Source organism: Diorhabda sublineata, chromosome 7 (genome assembly GCF_026230105.1).
Source record: "Diorhabda sublineata isolate icDioSubl1.1 chromosome 7, icDioSubl1.1, whole genome shotgun sequence".
Classification (NCBI taxonomy): domain Eukaryota; kingdom Metazoa; phylum Arthropoda; class Insecta; order Coleoptera; family Chrysomelidae; genus Diorhabda; species Diorhabda sublineata.
Window position 1 is genome coordinate 18,595,070 of NC_079480.1, and position 21,433 is coordinate 18,616,502.

The 21,433-nt window shown below is 34.7% G+C and overlaps 1 protein-coding gene across 6 annotated transcripts in view; it reads left to right on the top strand.

Annotated features, from left to right (window-relative positions):
• The window catches only part of LOC130447074 (RING finger protein nhl-1), a 39,276-nt gene extending 22,780 nt beyond the window's left edge, over window positions 1-16,496 (top strand). For 3 of the 6 annotated variants that reach the window (XM_056783726.1, XM_056783727.1, XM_056783728.1), the window contains 8 exons: window positions 4,746-4,888; window positions 8,081-9,505; window positions 9,796-10,571; window positions 10,783-11,016; window positions 11,293-11,603; window positions 12,529-12,848; window positions 13,913-14,053; window positions 15,985-16,496. In XM_056783726.1, the coding sequence (XP_056639704.1) occupies window positions 4,754-4,888; window positions 8,081-9,505; window positions 9,796-10,571; window positions 10,783-11,016; window positions 11,293-11,603; window positions 12,529-12,848; window positions 13,913-14,053; window positions 15,985-16,416 (3,774 nt within the window). In that variant the 5' untranslated portion in view covers window positions 4,746-4,753 and the 3' untranslated portion in view covers window positions 16,417-16,496. The remainder of the gene's footprint in view (window positions 1-4,745; window positions 4,889-8,080; window positions 9,506-9,795; window positions 10,572-10,782; window positions 11,017-11,292; window positions 11,604-12,528; window positions 12,849-13,912; window positions 14,054-15,984) is intronic. The other 3 variants (XM_056783729.1, XM_056783730.1, XM_056783732.1) reach the window with 1 other exon arrangement.
• Window positions 16,497-21,433: the final 4,937 nt, after the last annotated feature.

Here is a 21,433-nt window from a genome sequence, read left to right on the forward strand (position 1 = left end):
ATCGATCATAAAGTGGCTTCCTTCAAACCCGAACTGATGAAATTTTATTTTTCTATAATTTGTTTGAGCTGTTTAAGCAGCAATTTTTCCCAAAGTGTCGACAATACGAGAAGAAGGTAGATAGGCCTGTGAGAGGAAACTTCTTGCAATAAACTTTATCCAAAATAAAACGAAATTTGTTTGATACCTACACTGCCATCCAATACTGACAGAAATATACAGTTTCCATGCACTAAAACCCACTCCACTTATGTCTTCTTTGAGAAAGAATGTTGGGCAATCTAGGAGATCCTTCTATCTTGGATTTGATGAGCACCCAACTCATTTGAAATATGGATTGACACACAAATAGAGGATATCACATTAGTAATAATGTAAAATTGTTCACAAATGTATCCAGCAATGGATTAGTGGATGCATTTCAAAGAATTGAAACTATTGAATGTAAGAATAGTTTGAATAGTGACAAAAGACATTTCTCTCATAATTTATTGTTTACGGAAGTTTTTTTGCTGGAATTGATTTTCGCAGTAAGGAGTTTACAAACTCTCTTGCGTTTAAAACGTTATGAGAGGGAGATGCGCGGGTGATGGGGATGAGTAGTTCGGTTCTCGGAAATTTAGTCGTGATGGATTACTTCACCGAAGCGCAGCATGTATTCTTACAAAAATGGCGATTCGAAGCTATTCATCATCTTTTTCGGACTAAGCCCATCATCACTTAAATGGTCATGTCAATAGACGGAATTGCCGTTATTGGGCTGCAGATAACCTACGTGCAAAACATCAAAAGCTTCTGCATTCGCCGAAAGTAATCGTTTGGGCTATCATATCAGTGCACGGAATTATCAGACCCCATTTCTTTCAAAATCAACAGGGGCAATATGTCACTGTAAATTCTGAACGATACATGTTAAGGGATTTTTTTCTTTCCTAAACTGGAATAATTTGAAGCCTATAATCTTTCGACACGGTTTCAATAAGATGGCGCCACATTTCATACTTCTAATGACTCTTTGGCGATCGCAAATCAGATGTTTGCAGGGAAACTGATATCTCTCCAAGGTGACATTGCAGGGACGCCAAGAAGTCCGGACCTAACACCACCGAATTTTTTTATGTGGAGATACCTGAAAATTAGAGTCTACTCAATAACCCAGTTACGCTTAATCACCTGAAGATCAACTTCCAAGAAGAAATAGTAGATATTTACCACGCAAGGTGCCAGAGAGTTTTTATCAATTTGAGATCTAGATTCGAGAAATATTTGCAGCCTGGATGATGCTCTTTCCAAGAAATGAATTTCCCAGATGTTTATCTCAACTAAAATAAAAAATTGTATGTTGTTTACATATAGTTTTTTTATTATTATTTTTTTTAATTCGCAAAACTTTCTGGCCCACCCTGTATTTCAGCCAATATTGTATTGAAAAAGCAATGACAGATGAACATTTTCTCAATCTCCTTTCAAATAGTATCTAACAATCGGTTTATTCACATTTCCAAATTAATTTACTGATTGAACTAAATAAGTTGAGGAGAAAAAATTCGAAAAACAGATAGATTTGTCTAAAATTCGTGATAGAATTTATTACGATCAAAATAAGATTATTATTTTCATTATTGATATAATTTTATATAGATTGAAAATACATTATTAGAATGGATACTAAGAAAGCTCACGCACACGTTGTGATTCTAATTTTGGAAACAACTCAGAATCATAATATATGTAAAATCTAAATTTAAATTTTACTCATGGACAAAGCTATGCTATCATCATTAAATATTATATTTCTATAATTTGGAAAATCATGCTACACATTTATTTTGGTGCCAAATATTTTGAATAAAAATATTCGCTCCATAATATACAGTTTGTCACACATAAAACATATCATATAATTTTTAATAAATGTTCTATTCAATTATAAAAATAAGAGGGCTGCTACTTAAGCTTTGAGATATGGCAACACTGATGGGAATATGTCAAATCTGAAGTTTGACATTTGACATGGTAAACGTGTTGTCATACGAGTGCTATTCGAGTTATTTACAGATACTTAAAACAATAATGTTGTCAAAAAATAAAATTAAATCGCAAACATTTTCATGTACTGATTTTTTATGACCTTTTTTCGAAATGAATCGTGATCGCACTTTCCTTCAAAATGAATTTCAATTGCTAAATCGTCATGAGACATCCCGTGAGATTGAGGGAAACTTTGGCATGCTTGACGTGACTCATGAATAGCTTACACTGCTTACACTATTCGTGACAAAATATGTACCATTAGTATGAAAGGTACATATTAGAGGGGGGAGGGGGAATAAGGAATGTTGACATAAGAGAAGAATTGGGCGTACAGGATGTGGTAAGATGGATCAGGACACGAAAAAGATTCTGGTGGGATCACGTAGAGAGAATACCAGAAAACAGATGGGCAAAGTGGGTTAAAACTCAGAGACCGAACACACGCAGACCTGTAGGCAGACCACCAAAGAGGTGGTACAAGAGCTGAAGCTCTCAGAAAGATCCAAGAAGAGGGCCAAACGTACAGAATTGAACAGGACCTGGGCCTAAATGAGAAATATGGAGAAAGAGAAAGAAAACTATCATAGCGAAGTCCTTGCATAGACCCTCCGACAACACCTTCTTCACAGGGGCTTCACATTAAATTATACAAAATGCTCTCCTCTCACAACATTTTTGATTTTGGGTAAGAAAAAGAAGACGCAGAGATGGATACGATTAATAGATTAACTGTAAACTAAAAACTGTGTCATACTCAACGCGAAATAGCAATTCCATTGTAGTGATGCAGCACTCAAAAGTACTCAGTGAAAAATACTCAATTCTGTTTGGTTAGGGGAAATAAACTATTTATATACCACCCCGTGACCGTCAAAGAAGTAGATGACCATCGTTTTTAATTTATACTTGCTCATGCGATTTTTCTACACAGTTGGTTAGGTTTTAGGGCTTCGTTTTTGAATCCTACTGTAAAAATAAACTGTTTATTGTCTATAATAACGAGCAGGGTATGACACGTTCCCAACAGTTTTGTACAATTTACATTCTATTTTGTTTTTGCTCTGTTAAAAGGTTTTTTTCGTACTTTTGCAAAGAATTTTCTCATTGCAAAATCTTGAGTTAGAGTATGCCTAACGCGATAAACGAGTAACGCTGGAAAAAATTGCTTAAAAGTGTCTTTTCACGCACCAGTATAACGCATCTACTCAGAGGGATATAGGGGTCAGCCCTCGCATAAATTAAAATATATTCTTCGGGAAAATTATTTGAGTAGACTAGTTTTTTGCAGTATATTCAAATTATACACTACCACGAAGCTAATTTTAGTCAGCTTTTATCAAATGTCTTCATTTAATTCACATATTGCTCGAAAATCAATCAGTGAATCGGCAAAACCTAGTTCTGAATAGATAAAATGACTGTTTTTACCATAGAACCCTGTCCTGTTTATTTCCAAAGATTAAGCTTCCTCCTTTCACTATCTTTTTGGCGATGAACCAAGTAGTTCCCGCGTGCTTGGTTCCTGGTTTTACACTCATTTTTCTAATCTGTTTTCTGGCATATCTCCAGTCTCGTTTACGTTTTTCAGCCCATCTCACAAGATCCTACATTCCTAATTCTTCTCTAATATCCCAACATTATGGAATGGATTTAGTTCAACGCAGCAAAGATTCAAACAACTGTGTTTACAAAGAAATCTGACCTCGGATGTGGTCCAGTCTGACAGAAAATATCACCATGATCCCAAATTGGGACTTAAGGTTGGGTGTAATATGTCCTAGTATAGGAATTTGGTTAAAACAGTTTAAAAAACTAGAAGCCGTCTTGAAAACTAAAAAGATTTATACCCCTTAATAGCTTCTAATTCTAAGAGAAATTCGACTAAAATGAGAGTTGATCAGAAAGCTGAAGAGTCTAGGTCACCCAGAGCAGCATTTCTAAGATCTACTCGATACGCAGATGTGGTTAGGTTATGTTAGGTAAATATCAAGTTCTACCGCAGCCCACCAGAACGTCAATTATCTCTCTTCTGCCTGCTTTTACATATGTTCTTAATTGTTCTTAGTGTTTTTATTTCAATCGTCCTCATTATTTTTGTTGTTGTTGATGTTTCGGCTTTTGTTGCGTACCTGAAAATAGGTCTCATGCATATTTTCTAGATTTTCATCTTGCTTTGTATACATATCATAATGTTTGTCCATATTATTTCTCTCAAATGATTGCTGCTTTTATTGCTTGAGTTCTTGTTGCCTCTATTAAATTCCTCGTTATCTACAGCTAGTTTACATCTAATCGGATCTTTGAATATGATTTACTGAGTCTTCTTCTGTTAACTTGTATCACATAGTCGCTGAAGGTCATCTTCTTATAGTGAAGGATTAAAGCTATTTCTTTGTCGTATTACGATAATAATCTATATTTTTTTGGATAATCCCTTTCTGGTTTTATTTCTCGTTATTCTTTTTGTCGTTAATAAGAAGTAGTTATTTATTATCTATATTATCTTCTCTAGAATCTCCTATACGTCTCTCGGTCGTACTTTATTGAAGGCTTTTGTGAGGTCAACAAAGTATATAAACATGGACTTGTTTAACTCGAAAACAGTAAAGTCAATGAATAAAATCTCATGTCATGGGAGTAGTATTAAATTTATAGTATATATGAAACTAACAAGCAACTTTTTTAATGGTTTATTTTTTGTATTATTACAGACTGAAATATGGAACAATTCGAGCAACTACTTACATGTGCCATCTGCTTAGACCGCTATAGAAACCCCAAGCTTTTACCATGTCAGCATAGTTTTTGTATGGAACCTTGTTTGGAAGGCCTAGTTGATTACGTTAGAAGACAGGTAATTCTTTTAATAAATATTGTACAAACTTTTTTATCATTGATATATATACACTTGTCAGCTAAATTGATTTGATTAATTGAATTTGGTTAGGTTGGGTACAAAAAATCAATTATTGATTATATATTACTAAACATGAAAAATAATCATCAATTTAAAGTTAGTAGAGGACCTGAAATAAATAGCGATTACTTTCTATTAATGGTCAAAACAGAAATTAGATGTGGAGACAAAAAATCTGCACATTTTTAGACAGCATAGCAAGTAAAATAGACATTGAGTTTCAGTGACAAGTTTTCGTCCGGTAAAGGTTTGATATAATCATCGATGACGAGTCGTATTTCACTCTTCAACATTACCTTGAAATTCTGTAATCCCCAAATTATATAAAAAAGAGTGTGTTAGATCTAGATTAATCCAGTTTATAAAGAGAAGTGGTCAGTTTTTGATAAATTCAGAACGAAAAAGAAAAATTCTTTCTTTTGATCGAATAAAAAATGAATTAGCTCTTTTTTAACCAAATTAGAATATGAAAAGCCAATTTTCAGTAAAATAGAAGGTCAAAAACCAATTTTTTGCCAAATTAGACTTAAATGATGCATTTTTTGACCATTTTAGACTTAGAAACTGAACCTAAAGTAGATGTTATCAAATATTCCGCATTAGTTACCAGTTTCCCATTATGCAATGGACGTTTTGGGATCTTTTGTAGAAACGATTAGATATTCCATTTGGTGAGAAGTCATTGAAGCGAAAAATAGGGTCTAACCTCCGAATTTTTTTACAGTGAAGCGATTTGCATGAAATTTGGGAATTAGGTTCATCTTACCCTTTACTTCAAAAGTGAGAATGATCTGAACTCCACCTATTATTTTTAAAGGGTGTAAGTTTAGTAAGTAGAAAAAAATACGATTAGTTTTTGGACCATAACTCCTTCAATTTTGATGCTATCACAGCTTATAAAAAACCATTTTAAAGGTAATTAAAAGAGGTAGAACTTTTCATTACAATGTATAGTGAAAAACCTTTTATTTTAAAACGGTGAAGGCTCGAGAGAAACTGTGATGGCGCTGCCGCACGCGTTTTAAACAATCATATCTCCGTCATTTTTGTGTAACATAAAAAATCAGATAACCAAATTTTTTGACAGAAAAAGACCTACATTTTTTATCTGTATACTTTTATACGTATCTTTCATCATTTTTGAGATGTTATGAAAAGAAGGTGGTTTTTTTAAAAATTCGAAAAATTTTTTTTCTTAAAATCGTGATTTTTTTGAAAATTGAGTGTCCTAAAGCAGCCAAACTGCTAAAATCCTTCAAACTCTTTATATTAAAGTTAATTATAGACGAAATACGATTAATTTTAATTTTGGTGGAAATGGCACTTTTGAAACCCATTGAAGAAAAAACCATTAGATGTTCCTCCTATTTGCATTACAACTCACTAATTATACGTGGAAAGAGTTTCATTAATGCTCATTTTAAAGCTTATTCAAGCACTACAAAACCCTCTTTCGTTAGAATGCATAAAATGTATCTGCTATCCGCTAAATGGCATTGAATACATCCATTAAATTTCAGACAAAATAAAAAACGGCTTTGATCTTTAATATCTCGCTTAATATTGCACTTAGAACACTTTATAAAAAATCGATTTCTTCAGTTTTTTACCTACTACAATTTTTTCATAATAAAATTTTCATTAAAATGCATAATTTTGGAGATATTTGCAAAAAACGAAAACGTGAACCCGAATTTTCAATTGCCTATAATTTGGAAAAGTATTTGGTTTTTTGAAAAACATTTTTTTCTCAAAATTAGGCCTTCTATCGATATCTGAGGTTTTTTTGGAAAAAAATTTACACTATCGGAAGGGGTGGAAACCACCACTAGGGTGGGTGCGGAGTTCAGATCATTTTGACTTTTAAAGTTAAGGGTAAAATGAGCCTATTACACAATTTTGAGCAAACATGCAACATTTAACAACAAAAATTGAAAAAACGAACCAATTAGATGCTGATTCAGTTATATAAAATGTGTAGAGTAAAGTGCAAATTATTAAATTAAAACAAACACTTTGTGAGGATTTTTTCGTTCCCACACCTCTATAATTTCATTCTATAAACCGTCTTCATAATTAATAACTCAAAATAATATTATTGATTTATTTTATTTGAATTACGATTTGTATTTGTTTTATTAAAAACGAAGATCCTTTTCTCTCATCCAAGAGTCACTGCTTCCATCGGGAGCTACTTTCACACGGAAGATCGTCCAGTTGGCGTCCTATTAGCGTTTGATTCTATCTCAATAACAATCACTTCAGCCGTTTTATGATAGATAAATCCCTAACTGAAAACTTTTTTTATAGTTTTGGTCAATTTTTTGAGATTTGGCCCCCTCTGCGGCTGTCCGTACGGACTCACTTTCAGATTTTCCGCGCGTTAATTTCCGGTGTTGAACATCACCCTGTATACATGCCTTTTTTATTCACCGTCACTCTAACCAATCACAATACTGGATTTACGAACATCACCCTGTATGCAGGCTCCAATCCTATACGTGCCGTTACTCAAAACAGATGTTCTTTAGTCTACATCCGGTATATATGAAGAAATCACCCCAACCATCACCAACACTGGAAATTAATACCTACTGTTCTGCACCTTCTGTGTTTTTCTGCTCTGTATAATATTTTACGCACGCCCCTTGTATGTTAAGTATAACCCCAGTAGGTTATGTGCTAAAAATCTTTCTGCGAGAACGTATGCGCAGCAGCACCGCAAAAATTTTCCACGTTAAATGAAGCTATCCAACTTATTCTGGTTCGTTTGACTACCCCAAAGGGGAATTTTACGAATATACTCGTATACTGTATTTTTCCAAGTATAACATTAATTTTCACCAGGATAATGCAAGAGTGGACATATGTAGAGTTTCCATGAGGAAAATTGCTTCCTCATCAGCTGTATCCTCCAGATTTAGTCTCGAGTGACTAACTACGTAGCAAAATAGCTCGGCGGTGAGAAAATCAATTTCATCTTCAAAGTAATAACTAATTTTTTGGAGAAGATGCAAAAGAAACGTTTGATAAAAAAGAAACTCCTGTAAGAGTTTTATTCCAACTCCAATAGTCACTTTGAATAGTATAGATATTAATTTTTTTCTAAACAAAATATTTCTTTTTTAGATAAAATGTCCAGAATGCCGCGCAGAGCACAGAATACCGTACAACGGAGTCCAAGGATTTCCGACAAATGTCACCCTTCAACGTTTTCTAGAATTACACATCGAAATAACGGGAGAATTACCCGATCCAACAAGCGGCCAAATAATGGAAAGATGCAACGTGTGTTCGGAGAAAGCTTATTGCAGCTTTTGTTCCCACTGCGATAAAAAAATATGTGAAGAATGTAAAGGGGCACACATGGAAATACTACGAAGGGAAATTTCCAGGATAAACAATCAAATCAGACGAGGAATTCATAGATTACAAGATACGTTAACTTTAGTGGAAAAAAATGCGCAAAGTATGCAAAGTAATTGTCTGTCAGTTGGTGAAGAAGTTGAAGAAATATATAGAAGGCTAAATAAAGCACTAAAAGATCGTACTGAATATTTAAGAGGTGAATTGGATCGGTACTTGGGTACTGAATTAAGAAGCTTAACAACTTTGAAAGAAAACCTGGAACAAGAAGTTTCTAATATCTTGAGTAACTGCGATTTAGCTGACAAGCATATGAACGAAAATGTTGATATATGGGACGATTGTGAACTGATGGATGCTAAAGAAATATTTTTAAAGACTGTAGAGTTTATCAGAAATTTTGAATACGAAAATACAGATTACAGTAGAAAAGTTAGATTAATTTTAGCACATGATCCTAATCAATTGGTGCTTCACGTTGCTGGTTTCGGAGAGTTAAACTTACCCACACAATCGCACTTCGGTCAATCTTCTGGTCTACTTCAACCACCAGGACCTGGATTAATGAGATCTAAGAGTGATCACAGACTAGCGTCTCAGTTTAGACAACAGGAAGAACGAGGTTACGGAGATCGAAGTTATGGGGATGAAGATCAAGTTTTAAGCGGTAGAAAGTTTGGAGAGAGACCGAAAAGTACGGGCGATAGCCGATACGGACGGGGTGATTATGGGGATGATTATGATCACGATAGTAGACCCACTAGATCGAAATATAGCAGATTCAGGAGACATCAACCAACCGATAACGATTCTGATACCGAACAAACTTCTAGAGTCAGATTCAATGAGCATAAAGAAAGAGAAAAAGCGTTTGATACGGAAGACGCATCTAGAGGTCCTCTTAGTGGAATCACTAGACTTGCAGACTCACCTAGGGTAATGAAAAAAATGCAGGAGTGGGAGACCGGAAAATTGAAGAAAAAAGAAGAAGCTCCACCTCCTGCTCCAACCCAACCGAAAGTTGTACCCAAAAGACCGCCTCCGCCTGCCGTAAGGCAAGTTAGCGAAGAAGACGAGATATCTAGAATAAAGAAACAAAACAAAGGGGCAACTACATCTACGGAAAATACTACAGAGACAGCCAGATCTGCTGCAGAAGAAAGGCAAAGGAAAACACCAGCCCCCGAGGTGAGTCTAGATGAACTTGAACAGTAGCCTCTTTAAATACATTCAAGTACCTGATTAAATAAAATTTTAGAATAGAATCCTTGATATAAATAATAATAATTGTTGTGTTGCTTGTCCACCTTCTGTTAAATAAATTAACATCAAAGAAAGATATGAGGAACTATTGATTACTCGATCACATACTGGCATGTATCTACTATCACTTTATCTTCAAATTTCCCTTTTTGTGTTGTTGCATGAAGAATTTTTCCCAGAAATCTACAAAGCTCCTAACACCCTATTTTCCTCAGGCTGCCTCCAGCGCCGAAGAAAGCGAAGAATCTTTGAGCTCTCTTCAACAAAGCCAAAGAAAAACGCCAACAAAGGCTACCGTACCAGTCACAACTAGACGACCATCGGACGCAGGCCATAAAAAATCGACAAGATCGGCTAGCTCCGATTCGAATACTTCTTCTGAATCTTCAACATCTTCAAGCGCTGTTCGAAATACTGGAGCTTCATTTACGACAGACGAAGTAAAGAAGAAGATTCTCTCTAAAGTAGAACCGACCAATACAAGTAAAAAAGTATCTTCGCCAGTCCAAAACAAACCTTTCCAAAGTAGATTTTTACAAAATAAAAATACAACAACTCCAAAAGAAAAAGAGGAAGAAACGGAAACATCTTCGGAAGAAGAAGAAGAGACCGAAACTGAAGAAGAAGAAACCGACGAAGACACTCAAAAAAACGATAACAAAGAACTAGCAAAATCTGATATAGGTCCACTTTTGGCCAGAAGCGCCAATGCAAGAGATAATAGTGTCGAAAGTACTCGTAGAAAGAGTAGGGACGAAGCTGAATCTCCGATAAAAACTAGGTACGGCGTTACCAAAGATGAACCATCGAAATATACAAGAAGCAGGACCGCGACCGTCGTAGAAGACGAAACTCCAAGATATACAAGAAGCAGAACTTCGACTGTCGCTGAGGAGGAACCGTCAAGGTATGGTTATACCAGTAGATTTTTAAGTAAAAGCAAAAGCTCCGTTGCTATACCGCCCGAAGATGATGACTATAACAGCTCGAGGTAAGTTATCGATATATCCCATTGATTCATTCAACACCTACACGTACATTTAGTTAAAATCGGTCCGGTTCGTGTCGTTCCAAAGAGGAAATTATAATTAGGTATGGTGATTGGCTTGTCGGGCTTGAATTTGCTTTGAGGGAATTTGGAAAAATAAAAAAAAAACATGTATACTTTCCAACAATCTTATTCTGTTATATGTTTTGTATAGATATGGCTCAGCAGCAGATGATATCGATAGTAAATACCCAGCAAGTGGTCGTTCTCGTTACATGGCATTAAAAGAACGCAGACAACGTTTAGCGAGAAGCAAAAGTAGCCAACAGTTTGGCGATGAAGATGATACCGAGGAACCAGTTTCGCCAACCACCTCCAACCCTTCAGCTTATCTAGCTTCGAAAGGATACGGCTCTTCGTCATCAGCTCATGACCTCGCAAGAAGCCGGTAAATAAATAATCAACAATTTGTGCTTGCATTTGCATGTGTTTGTTTTAGAAGATATCCTCAGAAGAACCACTGGATTCTAGCTGTAGTTTTCATGTTGTGGTTAGTTTTTGTGAATTTTCCAAGCGAAAACTCCAGACTGAACAGTATTTGACTAGCAATCAATCCTCTGAGGATATTTTTTGATAATAAAAGGTATTATAAAGTCTAGTAAAGATCTAGTAAAGTTATCGAATAAATGTTATTCGGAATCGATACATCCTAGTCTATTTACAGTTCCTCTCACACCTTGAAATCGAGGGATAACTCTCCAGATCGTTCTACAGCTTCTGCTGCAGAAAAAGATGGAGCCGCTTTAAGTTCCTGGGCAAGATATCTGAAAAGCAAATACGGTAATCGAAGTGGTGCCAAAGACAAGGATGTTACCTCCAGTGGGAGTACGCCTTCGGCAAGTAGCTCTGGGGCGGCAAGAAGATTGTCATTAGGACTGCCTTTAAGATCTTCAACCGAATTAGCAAGTTCTGATGACGATTCAAAAAACATGCAAGGCTCCCCCACTACCCCTACAGCAGCTATGGCAGTAGCAGGTAAGATACATATAATCTAATATAGACGTTAACTACGTTTTGTCAGCCTTTCTTGCTCGCTTTCCTCACTATTCTATTCCATTTCTTTCTATCTCCACATCTACAACTACAATATCCCGCATTACTTCATAGCTTGCTTTAGGTCACCTCTTCACCGTCCTATGACTGGCTTCCACGCTGCCTTCCGTATTAGGGCTTTCGAAGCTCTTCTTCGTATATTTCCAAACCATTTAACCCTTTACATTTTTAGCACTGTCACTATATCATTCTCTTTCACCGGTATCCTCAATCAGTTTTGACAGTTCCCAGTATCTTCCTTGAGTTCTTTCTCTCTAATATTGGAAAATCCTCTTCGCCCTTCCCACTGCATCTATTGTCGATCTACCTTTAAAATGCTACATAGTCTTCATATCTCTGTTAAATGTATCCCGCTAGTCAATCTCTTCTAAGAGTTATTAGAATCCGATTGTTTTAAGGAGTGTTATTGGTCTTTAACAGTTGCAGAGCTTATGGTCTCCCTTTTGGAGGATTCGGCTGATCTGTTTCATATTCTATTCCGTGGGCAAATCATAAGTAATATTATCTAGCCCTGGTGCTTTTTCTGCCTTAGTCACGCAATTACTTCAAGATATTATTTATATGCTTGTGCTTTTTCGTTAGTATCTTTGTCGTTTCGTTCTTGGTTTAAAGTAAATCTCCCATTTCTTCCTTTCTATTCTCGATAACGATCTTCTGTGCGTATTTTGTGTTCTTATATTGTGAAAAAGTTGTCTACTGTCTTTGATGTTTGGTTCTAGCAGAGCCTCTTCTTCTTTTGTAGCATTTTAGTGCTTCATTGTGTAGCTCGCAAGTTCGTTCTCTCTTTTTGTTGTCAACCACTGTAGCAATGTTTGTTTTGTATTAACGTTACTTTTAAATCTTTTAGGTATCGCCCAAGCAGTGGCAGGTACCACCCCTAAAAGCCAGTACCTCCAAAAGTGCGAGCAGCTGTTTCAAATAGGTAGTCGGGGGAGCGAAGCCGGATGCTTCACGTGGCCGCGTGGCGTTGCCGTCGGTCCGGACAATACCATCGTCGTCGCTGATTCCTCCAATCACAGAGTACAAGTTTTCGATGCTAACGGACGTTTCATCAAAGAATTCGGTCAATATGGCAACAAGGAAGGAGAGTTCGATTGTCTTGCTGGAGTTGCTGTTAATCGTATTGGACAATATATTATTGCTGATAGATATAACCATAGGATACAGGTAAGTGCATTGCATTGTTGTTCAGAATCAGAATCAATTAATCAGGAGTGTTCATATTTTAAGGTTATGTTTTTAATGTCACCTAGTTACTGCAATGTCTGACGTCCGTTTCCATAACAAAGTTAGCGTTTTTAGAAACGAAAGATAAATTAAAACTTATTAACTTGGCTTAACTCTTTATACTGATCTTTTTCAACAATGAACATCGCGAAAATAAAATCCAGTGTGAAAAACTACTTCAGCGAAAAATTTCACGCTTGTTTCCTTAGCTATTGAACTTTAGAGTGATTTTTAAGGAGTTGTTTGAATGCATTGGTTGCTTAACAGGTGATTTAACAAGGGAGATTTCTTGAACTTAACGCTTAATCAACTAATTTACAATTTTCTTATCTTAACCGTTGATTACGTCTTCAATAAGAGTCCTTTTCTCAGTGTATCTTTCGCTTCTTCTTTCAATCACCAACCTGGGACTGTTTAAACCATTACTTCAGGTTGGGTTCCCTGCTTCTTTTCTCTTGTTTAAATTTCTGTCTGATCTAAGACAGCCTCTTTGGTGCGCATAACTCCCTAAATGTATTGAGAAACTTGATTCTAGTGGATGCCTTCTCTCAACATCTTCATCACGATAATGTCTGCTGACGGTTCGCCGATGTGCGATTCCAATTCCTTTGTATTCATCTTCCATTGTTCACAGTACATCTTGCACTCCATCGTAGTAAGGCCTTTCGGACGAATCTCTCTTGTCCAAAATACCCATATCCAGGTACAAATTGAGTGAAGTTATATCCAACTTTATCATGACGCTTTTCTATCGAAGGTTGCACGCTCGGTGTTAACCGCTTCGTCAACTTTCTTTTTTAAGGTATTATTATTTTATTAGATACAACGACAGCTACAAAATAATATGAAATCGACATAAATAGAGGAAAATCAAAAGCTTAAGTTGAATAATTAGGTTTATAAAAATTAGTTAATACTGACAACATAATTGCTTTTTATGCACAATAAATATCAAATAACAGCGTTTTTAATAGGTGAACTTAAATCTTTATTATCTTTTGAAGGTTTTTGATCCATCTGGAAGATTTTTGCGAGCATTTGGAAGCCAAGGGAGTGCGGATGGCCGCTTCAATTATCCTTGGGGTATTACTACAGATGCACTGGGATTTATTTATGTGTGCGATAAGGAAAACCATAGAGTTCAGGTAATCAATTAGAAGTTTAACTAATTTATTAAAATTTATTAAAATTTAAAATAATTTAACTAATTTATTAAATAATTCATGCAAGATCTTGACATTAATGGTTTTGTGTCGTTTGAATTGCATACAAGCTGCAACCTAGTTACTTTTGGCTAAACAGATAGTTGACTTCGTGAAATTAGCTTCGTTATTTTCATTGTTAATCTATGTTCAAAGTATTAGTAAAAATTTGAGGTTAGGAATTTGTTTACTTTTACTGTTTACAGAGACTTGCATGGAATTTCTTGCGTTACGTCAAGTGGCCTTTAACTTTCTCTTATTACCTCCATATCTTCGAGTGTTCATTCCCCTGATATAATCCTGCTAGTATCAATGAAAGCTTATTTAAGCTTCAAGGCAGAGGTAGTAATGTTTTCACCTAAAAGTATTTAATGGAGCTAAGGTTAGATCAATCTAGAATTGTAATAACCACTTCCTAGAGGTAATTCTACGCTACACCAATTTTATAGTTCAAAACGTTTTGGATCATTTTAACTAGGGCTTTACAAAACTGACTACAGAAAGGATCAAGTTGTTATACACTTTTTGTAACATTTCAATATCCACTATCCTGGGAGGGATCTTTGTCATTGATTTTCCCACTTCTCCATCGAGGTCTGTCTTTAGTTTTTTTTCTTCCTTTAAGGTTTTATATCATTCTTCAATTCTGCTTGATTTTGTTCAATCACTCAGATCTGGATTGTACTTGTCCTTTCCTTTAAACGTTCATTTTACTTAGTATTTGATAGTTTATACGTTGCCTGTATTCATTATCGTCCGAATTTATTGACATTAGAATTGTTCTCATTATTTTCCATTCCGTTATTATTTATTTTGTATTATTTTCATTATCTACGCTCCATAAATTATCTGTTTTTATTGTTTATTCCATCTCTTCGTTATTTATTTCAATAGTACACAGTGCAGAACAGATCAATACTATCAATACTGATCCTAAAAACATTCTGGACTGGGGTGGAAGCAATTTGATTGAGTTTAATTCAACAAAGACCCAGTCTGCTATTTTTATAATGAAGGGTGCCATTGCAGCTCAGTATTTTGTTCTGTCTGTACACAAAATATCACCAACGTAGCAAATTAGCTTGTTGGGTGTTGAGGTTAAGAAGAAATAAGTCTTGACATAGTCACATGGCCAATTTAGCCAAGGCAGCTTCACAAAATCTTGAAAATCTCTTCAAGACCAAAAATCTATATACTCCGCAACAGCTTCTAATCCTCTTCAAGACCCAGATTCGTCCATCTTTGGATGCTCGACTAAATGCAGAAGAAAATAAATCAATCCAGAGTTGATTAGAAACTTGGTCAGCTTAGAGCATAAAAGAAAGATCGCCGATCTCACAAATTTTTACCGATACTACCACGGCAAAAGTTTTTCCGAGCTGTCCAACATAATTGGGCCTAGAGCAATTATTGCAAGACCTCAGACGCCCAGAAGTTCAATTTATCGAGACTCATTTCTTTGGAGAAGTGGTGGAGCCTTGGAATCAGCTACCAAAGCATTAAACTACAACCTACAGAAGGTCAAGATCAATACCCATTAGCATCTCCACACATCAGGAACCACTCGAATTACTTGTAAAAGGGTTTAAGGTATAATCATCCTGTCTTACACCTCTGTAAATTATAAAGTGTTTTATCCACTTTATTTACTTGTATAATGCCATTTGTCTGATTTATCATCATCTTAACCTAGTTTCTATTGGCTGTTGCTTCATTCCTATCATCAGTTTACACCTTTTTGACAAATTTCAACTTGTTCCATTTGATTCCATAAACTCGAAGAAGACTCGTTTAAGTTTCTAGGTAGAATTGGAAGAGAATATCAAAAAATTCATTATTTTTAGATAGTTATTAATGATTCTTTTTCTTCGAAGGTTTTCCAATCGGATGGAACATTTGTAGGAAAATTCGGTTCAATGGGTAACAAAGAAGGTCAACTAGAACATCCCCATTATATCGCCGTCTCAAGTACTAATAGAGTCGTCGTTTCTGATTCAAACAATCACAGAATCCAAATATTCGATGTTAACGGTAAAGTTTTAACGTCATTTGGATCTGAAGGTTCCGAAGAAGGTCAATTCAAATTTCCAAGAGGAGTAGCCGTTGATGATCAAGGTTATATATGTGTAGCCGATTCTGGAAACAACAGAATTCAAATATTCAACCCCGATGGCAGTTTTCTAAAAGCTTTTGGTTGTTGGGGTATTAGTAAAGGCGAGTTTAAAGGACTTGAAGGAGTAGCCATGACATCAAATGGACATATTCTGGTGTGTGATCGAGAAAATCATAGGATACAAGTTTTTTAAAAAGAGTTTTTTTGGATTTAACTGATATAACTTTTTCAAAATAAAGTGTGTTTAACCGCCAATAAATCTATTTGCATTTCTTTTCATGTTTTATTTGGTTATATTAATATTTGTCTGCTTAACCAATCAATATCAACTTGTACATAATAACAATCTCAAAATGTTCTTTTGAGAAAGATGAGCAGTTGAGAGATTCAACACTCAATCGTTTTCGCTAAAAATCATTTTGATTCAACAATTTAATCTCTTTCAAGAGCAATATAATCATTCCAGCACTTCTCTAACTTTTGCCTTCAGTTTCAGCATTTGCTCTTCATTTAATCTGAATGTCTTACCAGCAAGTATTTTTTTGAGATCAGTAGTCACTGGAGGCCAGACCTGGACTATATGTTGGATGAGGAAGCAATTCGAATTGTAATTCTTTCAATTTAACGATCGTTGTTATCGATTTATGAATCGGTGTAATGTCTTGATGGAACAGTTGTTTTTTCTTCGACATATGAGGTCTTTTTTTCTCAATTTTGAAATTCAAAAGACCCAACAACTCTATGTAGCATTCGTTATTTAAATCTTTGGATAGTCAATGAACAATAACTGAAGATATAACCTTCTGAGCTGACTGTTGTGACTTCGGACGTGGTTCACCGGCTGCAGTCAACTCAGGTGATGATAGTTTTGATTCCGGAGAGAAGTAATGAATTCATCCATTGTCACATATCAATGTAAAATATCTGATTAATTACGTGTAAACGTGGCCAAAAACTGCTCTGAATCATCAACACGTTGTTGTTTTTCATCTATTATGAGTAAGCGCGGCATCTACTTTAAAAAAAGCTTTCTCATGGTCAAATGTACATGCATATTTGTAAATACACTGTCTTCAATTTACGATTTGACACAACAAATTTGAGGACTTTTTTGATATTTTCTGGAGTAACTACATCAATTAGATGACCATCATCGGTGTCTGTACGACCACGTTTAAATTCAGCACATCAATAACCAAATGTTCTTTTTGATGGAACAGAGTCTGGATAACATTTTTTACCATTGCTGTGCTTGTACAGTAAAAAAGCAATGATAAAGTATCACACGAAATTATTTGGAATGCAATGTTTCGAAAATAATAAAAGTAGCTTCATTTAAATGGCTGTGACTTTTCCCTGACTAATCAAAATATCATGAAATTTCACATAGTCTTTTGAAAGTTGGTACTTCATAAACGTCATATGGATTTGACAATGGTAGCGCCATCTGTGTGTCAGTCATACGACTTATTGATTGATGGTATACACGGAATGCGAAAATTTTAAGTATTTCTTGATTTTTTTCTTGAAAAGGTTATGTCGGACTCTGAGCAAAAATGAATTCTAGTTTTTAAATATTTATTTTATATATTTTTGGTTCTTAGAAATATTTATTTAAAGGGAATATTATATTTTAATTTATTGCTTTAAAGTTTTTAGAAAACACATTTAGGACACATTGGTGCAGTTTGAATGAAAGGCCGGTATAGGCTTGATTTTATGACCTCAGGTACTTGAGTTATAAAAACGACTGTTTATCGATATACCAAAGGTACAACCAAGCACTATGGTCTTTGTTCAAGAAAACATGTGTTTTACTTAATATAGTCTAGAGTTGGACCTTGAAATGAAATATATTTTTAAATAGTTAGTCTGCGACTAAACTCTGTCCTGTGACGACTCTTCTCGAAAAGTGATTATAAAAATAAAAGATTCATAGCGAATCAATATATATATATATATATATATATATATATATATATATATAAATATATATATATATATATATATATATATATATATATATATATATATATATATATATTTTTCTTCTGTTTTACTTAACATCGTTTGCGATGAACTATGATATGATTTAGGCCTCTTTCATGCATGCGTTTTTTGTCGCTAGTCGCGGGGCGACAAGTAACGCGGCGTTATTTTATATTTTATGAAACAATATCCAAGCGTTTTTTGTCACCTGTCGCTTTCAAATTTCATCAGTTTCAACTTTTGCAAGTGGACCACACAACGGCAGTTATTACAAATGGATCCGTGTGATCTTACGTTTTTGATTACGCTAGAGACGTTGGGAATTAATGGTGCAAGACTTCTCAGAATTGAGACTAATTTGATAAACTATGTGAAAAGATAAAAAGCACTTTTATTACAATTTTGGAGTTGGTACGGGAATTTGCGTTTGAACCAGGGGAAATGTTATCAATGACGTTGAGGTAAGTACAAACAAAAGACCATTATTAAGAAAATAAGTATAATAATAGTGTTAATGATTGTTTAATTTGTTTAAATTAATAATAATATCGATTCGGCATAGGACATAATTGAATCCTCTGATGCTATCGGAGAATTTTCTTGTAAAGTAGATGTTCCTTCGGTATTGTAAGTAACAAGCGGCGTATATTCCACCGAGCCATGAATGTATCTGAGGAAACCGCAGTAGCAATTATAAAAGCGTATTGGGCATTACACAATTTTGCTCGCGTAAGGGATGGCCTCAAATTTGAGGATACTTTAACATTAACAGGTTTATATCATATTCAAAGGAACCAACAAGAAAACCGCCGACCATTTTAGCAGTCCTGCAGGGTCTGTTTCAAGGCAGGACACCAAAATATAATATGTATACAATTTTATATTGTACTAATAGATGGTACTGCTGATAAATGAATAGATATAGAATGCGTTGTTAAAATGCAACCCTAGCGAATAGACTTAAAAAATACATTTCCTGCTATTTCTTTTCAGTTTTTTTACTGAATTCGCGAATAATGATTTCGCTAATTTCCTTCCAGGCATCTCTTTTCAATTGCCTGTTTTTCTAATCTTCTGATGAAGAATCTCTCAAACGCCAGATTTTCCATGGTACTTCTTCACGCATCAACACAACTGAGTGTTCAAAATGAGAACGACAAATGATAATAATCGCGCTGCATAAAAGCACCAATTGAAATTAATGTACGCCTGTCGCGACGCGTTTTGTAATGCGACAGGATTTCAGTACGCCGCGATACAGGTATTGAACGGTTGATTGCGGTCGATGCATAAAACGCACATTTAACAACGTGCTTTTAGAAAACGTCGCGTTTTTTGTCACCCCGCGACCAGCGTCAAAAAACGCGAGCACAAAAAAGGCCTTAGGGTTACTACTATTCATTATTCTTATACTATTTTTTATTATATTGTCATGATTTACCAAACTATTCACTTGTTTAATAATTATTTCTAATTCTACGTAACGTCTGGAGGTTTATTGTCACTAATGTCAAGAGGTTCATCGTAGGGTAAAAATTTCTTTGTTTTATATCTTTGTTTTCTTGTTAAAGTTTTGTGATATGTGCCTTCGTTTTGTTTCACATTTTCTTACAGTTTTTTGCTAGGTTATTGAATGCTTGTCTAGATCAAAGAGATCGTTTCGTTAACATTTTGCGTCAACTGATTTAGTTCCAAGCGTATTAAATACTACGTTATTTTTTAGTTTTAAATATTTAATTTCATCACTTTCCTTAAACTTAAACACTATTATCTTGCTTTGATAAATAACTTTTCATTACATAGATCAATATTTAAATTCATATTAATGAGATCTTGTATTCATAAAAAATATCAGTAGATGAAAATACTTGCTTAGGTTAGGATAGGATTTTTTTTTATATTCTTTCCTTGCGAGACCACAAAAATTCTTAATATTCGTCGAAATATAAGGTTTTATTTTTTTGCTATCTTCATGTGTGCCTTTGTCAAAAATCAATAATTTATTTATTATTGTTCAATTATATTCTATTACTAATAAGAATTTTTTATGATGAAAAGGGTACTAGTAGGGGGGTGACAAAGACGACAAAGAAATAAGGGGGGTGATGATATGGATATAAAAAAATGTTTTTACCCCCTTGCGAGACGTCAAAAATCCTTTTAGGCACAATCATCTAGAGTATCTGTTGGAAATTTTCAGTCAATCGGTGGGTTCACGTTTTCATTTTGAGTTCGCATGGAACAATACGCCGTAAGCGGGTCGCGACGCTTATATAGCAGCCCAGTAGTCTTCCAGAAACTTCCACAAAACTTCGCTCATCTAGACCAAGGTGCGAGGTGAATAATCGAGGAACAGTTTCCATACAAAATAGTTCAGCTACTCGACTGGAGATGGCTGTACTGTGTGCAACGTCCCCTAGTTGCGTCAAAAGATTGCGCTAGGGGCTACTATGTATATTCAAATGTAATAATTTAATTCTCTTCACTCCTTGTATTTTTTCGGTATAATATTAGGTGATATTTTGCTTATTTCGCAGGGGGCTTGAACCCCCTCAAAAGTTCTACAGAAATTTTGATTTGATTTATATGAATATTATTCACATGATGGAAGACCTTCACAGTTTCTATAATTAACAATTTTAAATGGACTTTTTTCTCATAAAACTTTTTATTATTATTTGAAATGGTACCAGTTTGACATGCAATGGAATTTATTATAAAAATAAAGAAATGAAAAAAGAAAAAACAACAACGAACGCAACAAATAAAAATAAATCCGGTCCTGAAATTTTGATTTGATTTATATGAATATTAGTCACATGATGGAAGACCTTCACCATTTCTATGATTAACAATTTTAAATGGACTTTTTTCTCATAAAACTTTTTATTATTATTTTAAATGGTATCAGGTTGGCATGCTACGGAATTTATTATAAAAATAAAGAGATGAGAAAAGAAAAAACAACGAACGCAACAAATAAAAATAAATCCGGTCCTGAAATTTTGATTTGATTTATATGAATATTAGTCACATGATTGAAGACCTTCGCAGTTTCTATAATTAACAATTTTAAATGGACTTTTTTCTCATAAAACTTTTTATTATTATTTGAAATGGTACCAGTTTGGCATGCAATGGAATTTATTATAAAAATAAAGAAATGAAAAAAGAAAAAACAACAACGAACGCAACAAATAAAAATAAATCCGGTCCTGAAA